This window comes from Coregonus clupeaformis, chromosome 29 (assembly GCF_020615455.1).
Source record: "Coregonus clupeaformis isolate EN_2021a chromosome 29, ASM2061545v1, whole genome shotgun sequence".
Taxonomy (NCBI): domain Eukaryota; kingdom Metazoa; phylum Chordata; class Actinopteri; order Salmoniformes; family Salmonidae; genus Coregonus; species Coregonus clupeaformis.
In genome coordinates this window covers 25790964-25810925 of record NC_059220.1, presented here as the reverse complement: position 1 = coordinate 25810925, position 19962 = coordinate 25790964, and the positions used below count along the sequence as shown (strand labels likewise).

The following is a 19962-nucleotide window of genomic DNA, read 5'->3' as shown; positions in this document are numbered from 1 at the left end:
AATCGTTGGATGGCATCTATCATAGCGCCTTTCGCTTTATCACAGGTGACAGTTTTAATAATTACCACTGCATCCTATATTAAAAGGTTTGTTTAACTCGAGGTCCCTCTGGTCTCGACCAATTTAGGTAAATCCTCCTTTAGTTTTAGTGCCCCCATTTTTGGAATAACCTACAAAATTCCTTACATCATGATTCCCTTGTGCCGCTAGAGCAGTTTAGGACTGCTGAATTCAGTGAGGATTGAAGTTGTTTCGATTGATTGTAGTGGTTTATTTGTTGAAATTGTGTTGTTGAGGTTGTGCCTTGTGGTTATTTTGATGATTTTTTTCTTTTTTGTAATGCAGATGTTTCTTCCTGTTTGTAAAAAAATACAATAATAATGTACTCGGGGCACCATTGGGAATGAGACCCTGGTCTCAATTGGGCTACCCTGAATAAATACAAGTTAATAATACATGTTCGCTTTTGACCAACTCCGAGCCAGTCAGGAAGTGTGCAGCTGCGGACCTGTTGTGGTCAGCTTCCTCACAGCGATACAACCTCCTCACGGACATGTGAAATATAGGGCAGAGGTGCCAGATTCATAGATCTCATTTCTGACTGGCTCAATAAACACAAAGCGTGAATTACAGCTTTCTGATCCATTTGTAAGTAACACTATGTAAAGGAAATTGCACAGGTTTTGAAAAAATTATGATAGAGTATGGGCTATAAAGACATAAACTATGAAGAACAAAAATACTTCTGCATAAATGTGATGCTGCCGATTCTTGTCAGGATCAGCTATATTCTAGAGAAGGGAAGACATGGAGGTCTGAAGGAGTAGAACGAGACATGGTGTATAGATCCATCACAGAAGGCCATATGTCTGGCGGTTGTTACAGCATCCTAATTAGGCTGGGCCAGACAGACAGACATCTCTCCATATTCCCCACTCTTCCTGGCTGCACCACATGCACACCAGACAGTCACATATGGTTCATTTCAGACAGTCAAATATTCTAAACCTTTCAAAATTCATATAACAACACATCAGCTGAACCTTGGCCATGCATATACTACATTTGCAGGGTAAATTCAGGAAGTGGTAGGTTTGTTTATTCTAGAATTTGAATTGCGAGTAAGAGGAGACCCTGGAGTCAGATGATTAGTGACTGCCTCTCTTAATGTGTTCAAGTTCTTCAAACAAACATCAACAATGACAGCTGTCGACAGATCATAGCTTCCCCTTCACACAGGTGGCCCACTGGAGATGCATCTATCAACACCCTCAAACCCTCCAGCCACCCCACCCCATACCTCCAACCTCACCTAGCCCAGGCCAGCGCATCCCATCCCAGCCTGGACCACACCACCTCAGAGGGCTCTCTGTTGAGCTCCTGTACACACAGGGTTCAGGGTTAGCTTCCCACATTGTGGACTGCTCAAGTTACAAGGTCACAGGCTTCAGTCACATACCTCCACTTTTTTATTCAGCCAAAGTAACCTGGGGCCAATGCTCCTCTAATAAAGGGAGGGATGTGTGACTCGCAAAAAATAAATTATGACAAATACTTTACTCAATAAGGTCACTCCCATATAATTATATGGTCACTCCCACTAAGGCCAACTTATCCTGGGGATAAGTTTAGGTCTGGGGTATCCTAGCGGTTAAGAGCGTTGGGCCAATAAACGGTCAACTGGTTTGAATCCCCGAGCCAACTAGGTGGAAAATCTGTTGATGTGCCCTTGAGCAAGGCACTTAAACCTAATTGCTTCTGTAAGTCAAACAGACAAGACACAACAGGGAGCCCTCTCCTGGTCTTCATCAGTAGAGGGCTGCAGAGGGATGGCTCAGTATGACAAGGCACTCGTTTAGTGAGATTATGACAGATGCACTTTGACCTGACTCTGATAAATAAAGTGGGTTGATACCTACAGGTATACATAATGACCAGAAGGACTGTAGAGCTGTAGTATTTTGGGTGTGAATACAAGGGTGAGTAAGCCTTATTCACACTCTGGCAGGAGAGTCTTTATGGAAATATGTTTAATTTCTGCTAGATGGTAAAGTGCTCCATTAAATCTTTCATTAGATGTCTCGTCCAGTGGCAGGCAGTGGCCACTTGGCCAGAGCCCAAAACAAACCCAGTCTGAGTCAGTCAGAATTAGAGAGAGTCAGGGAGAATCCTCCCCTCCTACATTTTACTCATTTAGCAGACGCTCTTATCCAGAGCAACTTACAGTAGCAATTAGGGTTAAGTGTCTTGCTCAAGGGCACATCGACAGAATTACACTACCGTTCAAAAGTTTGGGGTCACTTAGAAATGTCCTTCTTTTCCATGAAAACATACATGAAATGAGTTTGAATAGGAAATATAGAAAAATGCATAGGAAATGTAGTCATTGACAAGGTTAGAACTAATGATTTTTAATTGAAAAAATAATTGTGCCCTTCAAACTTTGCTTTCGTCAAATAATCCTCAATTTGCAGCAATTACAGCCTTGCAGACCTTTTTGCATTCTAGTTGTCAATTTGTTGAGGTAATCTGAAGAGATTTCACCACATGCTTCCTGAAGCACCTCCCACAAGTTGGATTGGCTTGATGGGCACTTGTTACGTACCTTATGGTCAAGCTGCTCCCACAACAGCTCAATAGGGTTGAGATCCGGTGACTGTGCTGGCTACTCCATTACAGACAGAATAACAGCTGACTGCTTCTTCCCTAAATAGTTATTGCATAGTTTGGAGCTGTGCTTTGGGTCAATGTCCTGTTGTAGGAGGAAATTGGCTCCAATCAAGCGCCGGCAACAGGGTATGGCATGGCGTTGCAAAATGGAGTGATAGCCTTCCTTCTTCAAGATCTCTTTTACCCTGTACAAATCTCCCACTTTACCACCGCCAAAGCACCCCCAGACCATCACATTGGCTCCACCATGCTTGACAGATGGCATCAAGCACTCCTCCAACATCTTTATATTTGGTATGTGTCTCACATATGTTCTTTTTTGTGATCCGAACACCTCAAACTTCGAATTGTCTGTCCATAACACTTTTTTTCCAATCTTCCTCTGTCCAGTGTCTGTGTTCTGTTGCCCATCTTAATCTTTTATTTTGATTGACCAGTCTGAGATATGGCTTTTTCTTTGCAACTCTGCCTAGAAGGTCAGCATCCCGGAGTCGCCTCTTCACTGTTGACGTTGAGACTGGTGTTTTGCGGGTACTATTTAATGAAGCTGCCAGTTGAGGACCTGTGAGGCGTCTGTTTCTCAAACTAGACACTCTAATGTATTTGTCCTCTTGCTCAGTTGTGCACCGGGGCCTCCCACTCCCCTTTCTATACTGGTTAGAGCCAGTTTGCGCTGTTCTGTGAAGGGAAGGGAATAGTACACAGCGTTGTACGAGATCTTCAGTTTCTTGGCAATTTATCGCATGGAATAGCCTTCATTTCTCAGAACAAGAATAGACTGACGAGTTTCAGAAGAAAGTTACTTGTTTCTGGCCATTTTGAGCCTGTAATATAACCCACAATTGCTGATGCTCCAGATACTCAACTAGTCTCAAGAAGGCCAGTTTTATTTCTTCTTTAATCAGCACAACCGTTTTCAGCTGAGCTAACATAATTGCAAAAAGGTTTTCTAATGATCAATTACCCTTTTAAAATGATAAAATTGGATTAGCAAACACAACGTGCCATTGGAACACTGGACTGATGGTTGCTGATAATGGGCCACTGTACGCCTATGTAGATATTCCATAAAAAATCAGCCGTTTCCAGCTACAATAGCCCTTTACAACATTAACTATGTCTACAATTGGTAACACACTATGCCGTGAAGGACTGAAATCCTGCAGCACCCGCAAGGTCCCCCTGCTCAAGAAAGCACATATACAGGCCCGTCTGAAGTTTGCCAATGAACATCTGAATGATTCAGAGGAGAACTGGGTGAAAGTGTTGAGGTCAGATGAGACCAAAATCGAGCTCTTTGGCATCAACTCAACTCGCCGTGTTTGGAGGAGGAGGAATGCTGCCTATGACCCCAAGAACACCATCCCCACCATCAAACAAGGAGGTGGAAACATTATGCTTTGGGGGTGTTTTTTTGCTAAGGGGACAGGACAACTTCACCGAATCAAAGGGACGATGGACGGGGCCATGTACCGTCAAATCTTGGGTGAGAACCTCCTTCCCTCAGCCAGGGCATTGAAAATGGGTCGTGGATGGGTATTCCAGCATGACAATGACCCAAAACACACGGCCAAGGCAACAAAGGAGTGGCTCAAGAAGAAGCACATTAAGGTCCTGGAGTGGCCTAGCCAGTCTCCAGACCTTAAACCCATAGAAAATCTGTGGAGAGAGCTGAAGGTTCGAGTTGCCAAACGTCAGCCTCGAAACCTTAATGACTTGGAGAAGATCTGCAAAGAGGAGTGGGACAAAATCCCTCCTGAGATGTGTGCAAACCTGGTGGCCAACTACAAGAAACGTCTGACCTCTGTGATTGCCAACAAGAGTTTTGCCACCAAGTACTAAGTCATGTTTTGCAGAGGGGTGAAATACTTATTTCCCTCATTAGAATGCAAATCAATTTATAACATTTTTGACATGCGTTCTTCTGGATTTTTTTGTTGTTATTCTGTCTCTCACTGTTCAAATAAACCTACCATAAAAATTATAGACTGGTCATTTCTTTGTCAGTGGGCAAACGTACAAAATCAGCAGGGGATCAAATACTTTTTCCCTCACTGTACCTCTGCTGCAGAGGTTAAGTTCATTAGAGTTACCAGCCTCAGAAATTGCAGCCCAAATACATGCTTCAAAGAGTTCAAGTAACAGACACATCTCAACATCAACTATTCAGAGGGGACTGTGTGAATCAGGCCTTCATAGTCGAATTGCTGCAAAGAAACCACTACTAAAGGACACCAATAAAAATAAGAGACCTGCTTGGGCCAAGAAACACGATAAATGGGCATTAGACAGGTGGAAATTTGTCCTTTGGTCTGGAGTCCAAATTTGAGATTTATGGTTCCAACCGCCGTGTCTTTGTGAGACGCGTGTGGGTGAACGGATGATCTCCACATGTGTAGTTCCCACCGTAAAGCATGGAGGAGGAGGTGTTATGGTGTGGTGGTGCTTTGCTGGTGACACTGTCTGTGATTTATTTAGAATTCAAGGCACACTTAACCAGCATGGCTACCACAGCATTCTGCAGCGATACACCATCCCATCTGGTTTGGGCTTAGTGGGACTATCATTTGTTTTTCAACAGGACAATGACCCAACACACCTCCAGGCTGTGTAAGGGCTATTTGGCCAAGAAGGAGAGCGATGGAGTGCTGCATCAGATGACCTGGCCTCCACAATCAGCCGACCTCAACCCAATTGAGATGGTTTGGGATGAATTGGACCGCAGAGTGAAGGAAAAGCAGCCAACAAGTGCTCAGCATATGTGGGAACTCCTTCAAGACTGTTGGAAAAGCATTCCAGGTGAAGCTGGTTGAGAGAATGCCAAGAATGTGCAAAGCTGTCATCTATGCAAAGGGTGGCTACTTTGAAGAATCTGAAGTCTAAAATATATTTTGATTTGTTTAACACTTTTTTGGTTACTACATGATTCCATATGTGTTATTTCATAGTTTTGATGTCTTCACTATTATTCTACAATGTAGAAAATAGTACAAATAAAGAAAAACCCTTGAATGAGTAGGTGTGTCCAAACTTTTGACTGGTACTGTATATATCATTTTTTAATACTCATCCAGGGTGTGTAGCAGTGCAGTGTGCAGCAGCACCATCCTGAGGCTTTAACTGACCTGCCCCTGTCATTCACATTCCTGTGCTTTCCTCCCCACAGACACAAACAAACAGGCCTTTCTGGACAGCTTGACCGCTCTAATGCGGAAAACTGTTATGAAATGACCAGATTGGCAGAGCAAAGAGCCCATATACTACACCACCTGAATACTGAACATAACAGATCTCTGACAGCAGAGCCAGCCTTCCGCCTACGAGTAGACTGAGAGTCATGTGTCAGAGCCATATTCTCTAGCTGCTCCATTCCCTCATACAGTGGGGAAAAAAGTATTTAGTCAGCCACCAATTGTGCAAGTTCTTCCACTTAAAAAGATGAGAGAGAACTGTAATTTTCATCATAGGTACACGTCAACTATGACAGACAAAATGAGAAAAAAAATTCCAGAAAATCACATTGTAAGATTTTTCATGAATTTATTTGCAAATTATGGTGGAAAATAAGTATTTGGTCAATAACAAAAGTTTCTCAATACTTTGTTATATACCCTTTGTTGGCAATGACACAGGTCAAACGTTTTCTGTAAGTCTTCACAAGGTTTTCACACACTGTTGCTGGTATTTTGGCCCATTCCTCCATGCAGATCTCCTCTAGAGCAGTGATGTTTTGGGGCTGTCGCTGGGCAACACAGCCTTTCAACTCCCTCCAAAGATTTTCTATGGGGTTGAGATCTGGAGACTGGCTAGGCCACTCCAGGACCTTGAAATGCTTCTTACGAAGCCACTCCTTCGTTGCCCGGGCGGTGTGTTTGGGATCATTGTCATGCTGAAAGACCCAGCCACGTTTCATCTTCAATGCCCTTGCTGATGGAAGGAGGTTTTCACTCAAAATCACACGATACATGGCCCCATTCATTCTTTCCTTTACACGGATCAGTCGTCCTGGTCCCTTTGCAGAAAAACAGCCCCAAAGCTTGATGTTTCCACCCCCATGCTTCACAGTAGGTATGGTGTTCTTTGGATGCAACTCAGCATTCTTTGTCCTCCAAACACGACGAGTTGAGTTTTTACCAAAAAGTTATATTTTGGTTTCATCTGACCATATGACATTCTCCCAATTCTCTTCTGGATCATCCAAATGCACTCTAGCAAACTTCAGACGGGCCTGGTCATGTACTGGCTTAAGCAGGGGGACACGTCTGCCACTGCAGGATTTGAGTCCCTGGCGGCGTAGTGTGTTACTGATGGTAGGCTTTGTTACTTTTGTCCCAGCTCTCTGCAGGTCATTCACTAGGTCCCCCCGTGTGGTTCTGGGATTTTTGCTCACCGTTCTTGTGATCATTTTGACCCCACGGGGTGAGATCTTGCATGGAGCCCCAGATCGAGGGAGATTATCAGTGGTCTTGTATGTCTTCCATTTCCTAATAATTGCTCCCACAGTTGATTTCTTCAAACCAAGCTGCTTACCTATTGCAGATTCAGTCTTCCCAGCCTGGTGCAGGTCTACAATTTTGTTTCTGGTGTCCTGTGACAGCTCTTTGGTCTTGGCCATAGTGGAGTTTGGAGTGTGACTGTTTGAGGTTGTGGACAGGTGTCTTTTATACTGATAACAAGTTCAAACAGGTGCCATTAATACAGGTAACGAGTGGAGGACAGAGGAGCCTCTTAAAGAAGAAGTTACAGGTCTGTGAGAGCCAGAAATCTTGCTTGTTTGTAGGTGACCAAATACTTATTTTCCACCATAATTTGCAAATAAATTCATTAAAAATCCTACAATGTGATTTTCTGGATTTTTTTTCCTCAATTTTTCTGTCATAAATAATAATAAATAAATAATTGTAGTTGACGTGTACCTATGATGGAAATTACAGGCCTCTCTCATCTTTTTAAGTGGGAGAACTTGCACAATTGGTGGCTGACTAAATACTTTTTTCCCCCACTGTATCTCCACCTGCCCAGAGCAAACACATTCCACATACGACAGGCTTCTTTTCTAATCAGCACAGTCTGAACCTGTACTAGTCTGTCAACAACTACTGTGTGAAAAATGTATCTACTACAACAATACTTCACAGAGATCTAACATCGAATATTTTTTTGTCAAAAGTGTAAGTGTGTGTAAAAACATGGCCTTTGGATTGTCATTACCCATTGTCAAATCTGAGACAATGGGTAATGACATGATTAATGATGTATTAGCAGTAAAATGAGGAGTGCCCCATTGGATGTATCCTGTCTTACTGTAAATTCTGAGATTGTGCTTCCTCATACTGTTGATATTGAGGCAGAGCCAGAAGAGGGTGCGGGACATTTCTGCAGCTGATGGGAATAAATACATTTTTACTTTGACCTGTTGCAGACAGCTGAAGAGCAGAGTTATCACATCTCAACAAGAATACTTTTAATGTTTTTGTTACTGAGAAACACAGAGGGGGGGATCATCACACAATGTACCAAATAGATGGTCATAATAAATGAATGAGACGATATGTATAGGTTCATGTATTTCAACATGATACAGAGGCATTCCAGCAAGATGGGGAACAAAAGGTGGGAGAAACATCACTTCCAGAGATGGATTTCGATGAGAGAGGAGTGGGGGGGTCAGGAGAATTTGGAACAGGGAAGCTTCACTGACGCCAATAAAGCTAAATGAGTAAATGAGCGATACAAAGTATATTGAAAGCAGTTGCTTCCACACAGGTGTGGTTCCTGAGTTAAATCAGCAATTAACATCCCTTCATGCTTAGGGCTATCTATAAAAATGCTGGGCAGGCCATTAGTTTGGCCATTATTTTGGCTAACATGGCTATGCCCACATAGGATGGCAATGCCCCATCCACAGGGCACGAGTAGTCATTAAATAGTTTGATGAGCATGAAAACGATGTAAACCATTTGCCTGTCTCAGTCACCAGATCTAAACCCAATTGAACACTTATGGGAGTAAGAATGGTGTCGCTCGCATCCCTCCAATAGAGTTCCAGACACTTGTAAAATATATGCCAATGTGCATTAAAGCTGTTCTGGCTCGTGGTGGCCCAACACCCCATTAAGACACTTTTTGTTGCCGTTTCCTTTATTTTGGCAGTTACCTGTACATAGCACTGTATTGGGGTAAAATTGATGTTTCCATGATCCATACAGATAAGACTAAATCACCTAAATCAAAATCAACCACAATGAAATCCATCAAATGTGACAGGCCACAGGAGGTCTCTGGTCATTAATCTGTGACTTACATCAACAGTTTAGTTCACCAAACCTTTTAAGATTTTCCTCCTCTCCGAAAAGTGCTGAATTCCAGAGACTCAGACAAAAAATATTTGAGAGAGCATACCTCTTTTCCTCTACATGTTTTGGGAGAGAAACCACTGCTACTGCTCTAGGTAGTTATAAGCTATTTATTTAGGATCTGTTGATTTGGAAGGGGGGTCTTTCCCGTTCATTGCAGCATATGCAGAATTATGTTTTTGATTTATCCCAGTATTAACAGGATCCCTAGTCCCCTAGATTAAGTTGTGTTGCCTCTCTTACAGGCTTGTTCCTGGCACATTAACCAGGGCAATAACTATGCAGAATGGATGACAAAATAAAGTCCTAAGGACAGACACACTTGGCTGGTACCAAAAGGGCTGTAACCAGGCAGCAGGAACATCAACATGAAGCAGTCAACTGAGTTTGGACCAAGCAAACTCACCATGTCAATGATGTGAACCTAGTCTCCCTATACACTTGTTTCTATTTCTGTCCAATACTATCAAACCCTAGAACCCTACTCTTACAACTCCTAAATGAGTGGGTTCTGATTAGAGTCTAAGGGTAAATCTAAAGAGGTAGAACACATCAATCTAGTCTGGGAACAGAATCATGTCGTTATTTAGGTGGGGGTTTTCATAATTAGAGTATCCTTCAGAAAATGTGACCTTAATTAACTAACATAAAATCCTATTTGTTGATCACTAATGAGGCTAAAAACAGACTTTGTATCTTATTATATATTTTAGAGTGTGGTGCAGTCAAAAAGTGATTTTCCTGTGTTATATATACTACCGGTCAAAAGTTTTAGAACACCTACTCATTCAAGGGTTTTTCTTTATTGAATCTCAAATATAAAATATATTTTGATTTGTTTATCACTTTTTTGGTTACTACATGATTCCATGTGTTATTTCATAGTTTTGATATCTTCACTATTATTCTACAATGTAGAAAATAGTAAAAATAAAGAAAAACCCTTAAATGAGTAGGTGTGTCCAAACTTTTGACTAGTACTATATACAGTTGAAGTCGGAAGTTTACATACACCTTAGCCAAATACATTTAAACTCAGTTTTTCACAATTCCTGACATTTAATCCAAGTAAAAATTCCCTGTTTTAGGTCAGTTAGGATCACCACTTTATTTTAAAAATGTGAAATGTCAGAATAATAGTAGAGAGAATGATTTATTTCAGCTTTTATTTATTTCATCACATTCCCATTGGGTCAGACGTTTACATACGCTCAATTAGTATTTGGTAGCATTGCCTTTAAATTGTTTCACTTGGGTCAAACGTGTCGCGTAGCCTTCCACAAGCTTCCCACAATAAGTTGGGTGAATTTTGGCCCATTCCTAATGACAGAGCCTGTGTAACTGAGTCAGGTTTGTAGGCCTCCTTGCTCGCACACGCTTTTTCAGTTCTGCTCACAAATGTTCTATAGGATTGAGGTCAGGGCTTTGTGATGGCCACTCCAATACCTTGACTTTGTTGTCCTTAAGCCATTTTGCCAAAACTTTGGAAGTATGCTTGGGGTCATTGTCCATTTGGAAGACCCATTTGCGACCAAGCTTTAACTTCCTTCCTCATGATACATAACTTTCCTTCCTCATGATGCCATCTATTTTGTGAAGTGCACCAGTCCCTCCTGCAACAAAGCACCCCCACAGCATGATGCTGCCACCCCCGTGCTTCACGGTTGGGATGGTGTTCTTCGGCTTGCAAGCGTCCCCCTTTTTCCTCCAAACATAACGATGGTCATTATGGCCAAACAGTTCTATTTTTGTTTCATCAGACCAGAGGACATTTCTCCAAAAAGTACGATCTTTGTCCCCATGTGCAGTTGCAAACCGTAGTCTGGCTTTTTTATGGCGGTTTTGGAGCAGTGGCTTCTTCCTTGCTGAGCGGCCTTTCAGGTTATGTCGATATAGGACTCGTTTTACTGTGGATATAGATACTTTTGTACCTGTTTCCTCCAGCATCTTCACAAGGTCCTTTGCTGTTGTTCTGGGATTGATTTGCACTTTTCGCACCAAAGTACATTCATCTCTAGGAGACAGAACTGAGCAGTATGACGGCTGTGTGGTCCCATGATGTTTATACTTGTGAACTATTGTTTGTACAGATGAACGTGGTACCTTCAGGCTTTTGGAAATTGCTCCCAACGATGAACCAGACTTGTGGAGGTCTACAATTAGTTTTCTGAGGTTTTGGCTGATTTCTTTTGATTTTCCCATGATGTCAAGCAAAGAGGCACTGAGTTTGAAGGTAGGCCTTGAAATACATCCACAGGTACACCTCCAATTGACTCAAATGATGTCAATTAGCATCTCAGAAGCTTCTAAAGCCATGACATCCTTTTCTGGAATTTTCCAAGCTGTTTAAAGGCACAGTCAACTTAGTGTATGTAAACTTCTGACCTACTGGAATTGTGATACAGTGAATTATAAGTGAAATAATCTGTCTGTAAACAATTGTTGGAAAAATTACTTTCTAGTAATAATTACCAAATGTTAATGTTTGCGTTATGCGTGTGTTGGATTATGTTCTGTTTAAATGTATGTTTATTTATTGAAATATTTATTAATTCAGTTGAATGTTTTTTTATGTTGCATTTCAAAATGTGTTTGAGTTCGATGCCAAAATTGCTCTGCTCTAACTGTATTGTACAAACTACACTTACGTTTATGTATCTATTTATGAATTTTTTTATAGAAAAATTACTAGGTGTCCTAACTGACTTGCCAAAACTATAGTTTGTTAACAAGACATTCATGGAGTGGTTAAAAAACTAGTTTTCATGACTCCAACCTACAGTGAGGGAAAAAAGTATTTGATCCCCTGCTGATTTTGTACGTTTGCCCACTGACAAAGAAATGATCAGTCTATAATTTTAATGGTAGGTTTATTTGAACAGTGAGAGACAGAATAACAACAAAAAAATCCAGAAAAACGCATGTCAAAAATGTTATAAATTGATTTCCATTTTAATGAGGGAAATAAGTATTTGACCCCTTCTCAATCAGAAATATTTCTGTCTCCCAGGTGTCTTTTATACAGGTAACGAGCTCAGATTAGGAGCACACTCTTAAAGGGAGTGGTCCTAATCTCAGCTTGTTACCTGTATAAAAGATACCTTTCCACAGAAGCAATCAATCAATCAGATTCCAAACTCTCCACCATGGCCAAGACCAAAGAGCTCTCCAAGGATGTCAGGGACAAGATTGTAGACCTACACAAGGCTGGAATGGGCTACAAGACCATCGCCAAGCAGCTTGGTGAGAAGGTGACAACAGTTGGTGCGATTATATATATATATATATATATAGTATACAGTAGCGTTCAGAAGTTTGGGGTCACTTACAAATGTCCTTGTTTTCGAACGAAAAGCTATTTTTCTGTCCATTAAAATGACATGACATTGATCAGAAATACAGTGTAGACATTGTTAATGTTGTAAATGGCTATTGTAGCTGGAAACAGCTGATTTTTTATGGAATATCTACATAGGCGTACAGAGCACCATTATCAGCAACCATCAGTCCTGTGTTCCAATGGCACGTTGTTTGCTAATCAAATTTTATCATTTTAAAAGGCTAATTGATCATTAGAAAACCCTTTTGCAATTATGTTAGCACAGCTGAAAACTGTTGTGCTGATTAAAGAAGCAATAAAACTGGCCTTCTTGAGACTAGTTGAGTATCTGGAGCATCAGCAATTGTGGGTTCGATTACAGGCTCAAAATGGCCAGAAACTCGTCAGTCTATTCTTGTTCTGAGAAATGAAGGCTATTCCATGCGAGAAATTGCCAAGAAACTGAAGATCTCGTACAACGCTGTGTACTACTCCCTTCACAGAACAGCGCAAACTGGCTCTAACCAGAATAGAAAGAGGAGTGGGTGCACAACTGAGCAAGAGGACAAATACATTAGAGTGTCTAGTTTGAGAAACAGACGCCTCACAGGTCCTCAACTGGCAGCTTCATTAAATAGTACCCGCAAAACACAAGTCTCAACGTCAAATGTGAAGAGGCGACTCCGGGATGCTGACCTTCTAGGCAGAGTTGCAAAGAAAAAGCCACATCTCAGACTGGCCAATAAAAAGAAAAGATTAAGATGGGCAGTCTGAGATATGGCTTTTTCTTTGCAACTCTGCCTAGAAGGTCAGCATCCCGGAGTCGCCTCTTCACATTTGACGTTGAGACTGGTGTTTTGCGGGTACTATTTAAGGAAGCTGCCAGTTGAGGACCTGTGACCTATTTTTGTTTCTTTTTGACAATTTTAAGTGAAAACAATCACAGTAAGGTACTTAATTGTTACCCAGAAATGATTTGATATTGAGATAAAAACAGCTGCATTGGACCTTTAACTGTTTAGCATAATAGTGTCTACTGATGCTTTAAATAAGCATGGATAAGTTGAGTTCTGGTTCACCATGGCAAAGTGTACAACCAGTTGGTAAAGTGGTAGCCCTAAATGGGATCAAGGCATATTTCATAGACTCCGAAAATGACACCTACAATAAACATCCATACTACCAGTCAGGTACCCCAGAAAGACATTGTGTGGAGTTATAAAGAGCCGCCCCTTTGAAAAATGACATGGCAGAATCACTGAATCCACGGCTGATGCCCTCTTTTGCTACACAATAAATTAAAGTCACAAATGTCAGTGGATGGAGAAAACAAATCCATCACCCTTTGTTCCAGGTACATTCCTGTGTTTATGCGTTTTTGCCCTTAGAAACCAGAGCTTTTGCCATCATGTGTAATAGTTGTGGTTGTAACTCTACAGAGTCCTAGAACGAGGCCATGCTCAATTGTTTCCAGGGGACATTGGGGGAAAATAATTTGAGGGAAGAATTGCAGTGAGCCATTAAACACTAAAAAGGAACCTTGGGCACAGACAATCAATGGAATTAACGAGTTCCCAAATTAAGAGTAAAATGTGTTCAGGATTCTTAAATAAGGCAGTTAAAGACCTAAAACGTGATATGCATAAATAAATAAAGTCAATGGATTTACAGGTAACTGTCAAAATAAAGGAAACACCAACATAAAGTGTCCTAATAGGGCGTTGGGCCACCACGAGCCCCCAGCACAGCTTCAATGCACCTTGGCATAGATTTTACAAGTGTCTGGAACTCTATTGGAGGGCTGCGACACCATTCTTCCACGAGAAATTCCATAATTTGGTGTTTTGTTGATGGTGATGAAAACCGCTCCAGAATCTCCCATAAGTGTTAAATTGGTTTGAAATCTGGTGACTGACACACAACCTTTAAACCTCCTATGCTCCTTTGAGACCCCTCCTTCATAGTCACTGAGATATCTTCTAGCCATAGCAGCCAAAATAATGGGCAGCTGGGCATTTTTATACATGACCCTAAGAATGATGGGATGTTTTAATTGCTCAAGAACCACACCTGTGTGGTATCCCTCATTGATTCAAGTATTTCCTTTATTTTGGCAACTACCTGTAATTCTAGGCACAGTGCAATAAAATAATGAAATGCTTAATCTGACCTAAGGTTAATTGCCCAATGCCCTGTGACATTTTTGCCAGCAGTGATTAGGCTCTTTTCAATTCACCTACAAACTATGTATTGTGTCAGTGCGTGTGCATGCATAATGTGTGTGTTGTGTGTGTGTGTGTGTGTGTGTGTGTGTGGATGTGTGTGGCTGCTTTGAACTCACAGTCATTTCTTGGCCCTGGCCCAGCAGCTCTAGATGCAGCTGGATCTCTTGGAGGCGCCTCTCCTGCCCTCTCTTCTCCCTTATATCCTGCAGGACCTTCTCTCCTGGCAACCTGTCCCCTTCGCTGTCCCAGCCAGCCTCCAGATCCTGACAGACACACAACAGACAGTACATGTTCTCATGGGAAACACACCACTAATCATCACACATGTAGAAGGAGACATTCACTTGACCATAAAAGCAGAGGGGACTCCCATGAGGCAGAGTTGAAACTGTCACACAGGAAACAACCATCAAAAGACTTCCACTTAAACCAATAACTACATTGTATAAAAATGCCATCATCCTAAAGTCGAATTAGTCTGTCTGTAGAACTTCACTGTAATGATGCACTGTAATCAATACAATACAATGCAATGAAACCCAATGGTATATTTCTGTACTACATTTTAGATTTATGAGAAACAATCTGAGACACATAGGAGAGTTGAAACCAAACCGTCGTAAGAGCTGAGGAAACTGAATAACCCCACTCCACTCCTCATGGGGTCCAACATAAATCTCATATTTATGGGGACACATAGACTGCAGTATGCTACATCCAAAGCAAATGTTGAAAATGGGTCAGGAGGAAATGGATGAATCATGCCTGGAGGACTATCCAGGGTTGATGAATGAGAAGGCCTCGAGAGCTTGTCATGACCATGGGATCTGTTTCATGGGTAGACCATAGGTCTGGGTAGATCTTGGTTACAGAGGAGAGAAACTCTGAGCAGGCATCATCATGAGGTCTAGACTCCATAGAGACACAGATGTCTACCACAGAAATCCATAGATCACATATGTTTATAATAGTTTACATTACAGTGCTTTACTGTAAATTATCATTAAGGTGATTCACAGCAATGGGTTCACACTGACACTTTCGTGCTTTGAGTGACCAATAGATGACCTATAGTAAGGTCACAATCCAACCCCTAAAATATATGAGTGCACATTTAAGACCTAACTAAGTAAAATAATTGTTGGTTCTAAGAGGATGTAGCCAACCACAGGGTTGTTTTTTTGTCTAACCAGTGATATGTGGATAAAGTCTCCATATCCTCTGGTCAGCTTGACATGCAGCACTATTTATGATCTAATAATATAAAACTGATGGAAATATCATGAAAAATAGAAATTGTGAGTGAGATTCACTCATTGTGATATAGTAGGTTATGGGAGAGGCCTGTTCCAAGCAAACAAAAAAAATAAGTAAATAATTGTTATGACACAATTATGATTTCATATACAAGTTGAGTTCAGAGTTGAGAGCTCAGTAACGAAGCATTACACAAATGTAATACATTTATGTCTGACATAAGACCTCATAACTACTTCCATAAGTGTCAACTACTTCCAATAAGTGTCAATCACAATTCTATTGATATCCACGTTTCTGGCCACGAACTCATCAAGCACTATGACATTATTTTATCAATTTTCGATTTTAACAAAGAAAGGCCCTCTTTTAACACATGGCATGTGTAGTGTCTGTGTGGCTTCACCTATAAATGCCCTGTAGTTTCCCTGAGCCTGAGGAAAACGATGACAACCTCCATGTGATGTCTCTTTTAAGTGGTTGTTATTAGAGCCCTTCAGACTCACTCACAATGGACTACCACTGTGGGATCAGGTTGCTCTCGTGCACTTGAGTGAGAAACACGCCGACCAAACAAGGCAAAATACAAATTAAAGTCTAGTTTTACTACCTTATTCACACCACTAACTACATGTTTATAAAAAATCATTTCTAAAAAATCGTTGGGAAAGACAGACCATTAATTTGGAAAAGACAGCTTATTCTGCCCTACTTTCAAGAAATCACAACCATCGTCAGCAGACTAGATGAGACATACAGTGGGGGAAAAAAGTATTTAGTCAGCCACCAATTGTGCAAGTTCTCCCATTTAAAAGATGAGAGAGGCCTGTAATTTTCATCATAGGTACACGTCAACTATGACAGACAAAATGAGATGTTTTTTCTCCAGAAAATCACATTGTAGGATTTTTAATGAATTTATTTGCAAATTATGGTGGAAAATAAGTAGTTGGTCACCTACAAACAAGCAAGATTTCTGGCTCTCACAGACCTGTAACTTCTTCTTTAAGAGGCTCCTCTGTCCTCCACTCGTTACCTGTATTAATGGCACCTGTTTGAACTTGTTATCAGTATAAAAGACACCTGTCCACAACCTCAAACAGTCACACTCCAAACTCCACTATGGCCAAGACCAAAGAGCTGTCAAAGGACACCAGAAACAAAATTGTAGACCTGCACCAGGCTGGGAAGACTGAATCTGCAATAGGTAAGCAGCTTGGTTTGAAGAAATCAACTGTGGGAGCAATTATTAGGAAATGGAAGACATACAAGACCACTGATAATCTCCCTCGATCTGGGGCTCCACGCAAGATCTCACCCCGTGGGGTCAAAATGATCACAAGAACGGTGAGCAAAAATCCCAGAACCACACAGGGGGACCTAGTGAATGACCTGCAGAGAGCTGGGACAAAAGTAACAAAGCCTACCATCAGTAACACACTACGCCGCCAGGGACTCAAATCCTGCAGTGCCAGACGTGTCCCCCTGCTTAAGCCAGTACATGTCCAGGCCCGTCTGAAGTTTGCTAGAGTGCATTTGGATGATCCAGAAGAGGATTGGGAGAATGTCATATGTCATATGGTCAGATGAAACCAAAATAGAACTTGTCGTGTTTGGAGGACAAAGAATGCTAAGTTGCATCCAAAGAACACCATACCTACTGTGAAGCATGGGGGTGGAAACATCATGCTTTGGGGCTGTTTTTCTGCAAAGGGACCAGGACGACTGATCCGTGTAAAGGAAAGAATGAATGGGGCCATGTATCGTGTGATTTTGAGTGAAAACCTCCTTCCATCAGCAAGGGCATTGAAGATGAAACGTGGCTGGGTCTTTCAGCATGACAATGATCCCAAACACACTGCCCGGGCAACGAAGGAGTGGCTTCGTAAGAAGCATTTCAAGGTCCTGGAGTGGCCTAGCCAGTCTCCAGATCTCAACCCCATAGAAAATCTTTGGAGGGAGTTGAAAGTCCGTGTTGCCCAGCGACAGCCCCAAAACATCACTGCTCTAGAGGAGATCTGCATGGAGGAATGGGCCAAAATACCAGCAACAGTGTGTGAAAACCTTGTGAAGACTTACAGAAAACGTTTGACCTGTGTCATTGCCAACAAAGGGTATACAGTGGGGAGAACAAGTATTTGATACACTGCCGATTTTGCAGGTTTTCCTACTTACAAAGCATGTAGAGGTCTGTAATTTTTATCATAGGTACACTTCAACTGTGAGAGACGGAATCTAAAACAAAAATCCAGAAAATCACATTGTATGATTTTTAAGTAATTAATTTGCATTTTATTGCATGACATAAGTATTTGATACATCAGAAAAGCAGAACTTAATATTTGGTACAGAAACCTTAGTTTGCAATTACAGAGATCGTACGTTTCCTGTAGGTCTTGACCAGGTTTGCACACACTGCAGCAGGGATTTTGGCCCACTCCTCCATACAGACCTTCTCCAGATCCTTCAGGTTTCGGGGCTGTCGCTGGGCAATATGGACTTTCAGCTACCTCCAAAGATTTTCTATTGGGTTCAGGTCTGGAGACTGGCTAGGCCACTCCAGGACCTTGAGATGCTTCTTACGGAGCCACTCCTTAGTTGCCCTGGCTGTGTGTTTCGGGTCATTGTCATGCTGGAAGACCCAGCCACGACCCATCTTCAATGCTCTTACTGAGGTAAGGAGGTTGTTGGCCAAGATCTCGCGATACATGGCCCCATCCATCCTCCCCTCAATACGGTGCAGTCGTCCCTGTCCCCTTTGCAGAAAAGCATCCCCCAAAGAATGATGTTTCCACCTCCATGCTTCACGGTTGGGATGGTGTTCTTGGGGTTGTACTCATCCTTCTTCTTCCTCCAAACACGGCGAGTGGAGCTTAGACCAAAAAGCTCTATTTTTGTCTCATCAGACCACATGACCTTCTCCCATTCCTCCTCTGGATCATCCAGATGGTCATTGGCAAACTTCAGACGGGCCTGGACATGCGCTGGCTTGAGCAGGGGGACCTTGCGTGCGCTGCAGGATTTTAATCAATGACGGCGTAGTGTGTTACTAATGGTTTTCTTTGAGACTGTGGTCCCAGCCTCTTCAGGTCATTGACCAGGTCCTGCCGTGTAGTTCTGGGCTGATCCCTCACCTTCCTCATGATCATTGATGCCCCACGAGGTGAGATCTTGCATGGAGCCCCAGACCGAGGGTGATTGACCGTCATCTTGAACTTCTTCCATTTTCTAATAATTGCGCCAACAGTTATTGCCTTCTCACCAAGCTGCTTGCCTATTGTCCTGTAGCCCATCCCAGCCTTGTGCAGGTCTACAATTTTATCCCTGATGTCCTTACACAGCTCTCTGGTCTTGGCCATTGTGGAGAGGTTGGAGTCTGTTTGATTGAGTGTGTGGACAGGTGTCTTTTATACAGGTAACGAGTGGAGAACAGGAGGGCTTCTTAAAGAAAAACTAACAGGTCTGTGAGAGCCTGAATTCTTACTGGTTGGTAGGTGATCAAATACTTATGTCATGCAATAAAATGCAAATTAATTACTTAAAAATCATACAATGTGATTTTCTGGATTTTTGTTTTAGATTCCGTCTCTCACAGTTGAAGTGTACCTATGATAAAAATTACAGACCTCTACATGCTTTGTAAGTAGGAAAACCTGCAAAATCGGCAGTGTATCAAATACTTGTTCTCCCCACTGTATAACAAAGTATTGAGAAACTTTTGTTATTGACCAAATACTTATTTTCCACCATAATTTGCAAATAAATTCATTAAAAATCCTACAATGTGATTTTCTGGATTTTTTTTCCTCATTTTGTCTGTCATAGTTGACGTGTACCTATGATGAAAATTACAGGCCTCTCTCATCTTTTTAAGTGGGAGAACTTGCACAATTGGTGGCTGACTAAATACTTTTTTTCCCCACTGTACATTTAGGCTTGAAATACCATTGACTTGTTTTTTATATAATTGAGGATGTTTTATTTTGTATACATTTTATCACTTATAATAGCCACATAGGCTACATGTATATCGTGTGCTATTTCTATTGAATGTACTGTAATTAAGGTTAGAGATATCAATATATCCATATTTTATCCATTCAACAGCATATCTACACAGTGGAAAGACAACTTA

The 19962-nt window shown here is 41.6% G+C and overlaps 1 protein-coding gene across 2 annotated transcripts in view; it reads right to left on the bottom strand.

Annotated features, from left to right (window-relative positions):
- The window catches only part of fsip1 (fibrous sheath interacting protein 1), a 74379-nt gene that overhangs the window by 12597 nt on the left and 41820 nt on the right, over window positions 1-19962 (bottom strand). For both annotated transcript variants that reach the window (XM_041855196.1, XM_041855198.1), the window contains exon 10: window positions 14687-14833. In XM_041855196.1, coding sequence (XP_041711130.1) covers window positions 14687-14833 — 147 coding nt within the window. The remainder of the gene's footprint in view (window positions 1-14686; window positions 14834-19962) is intronic.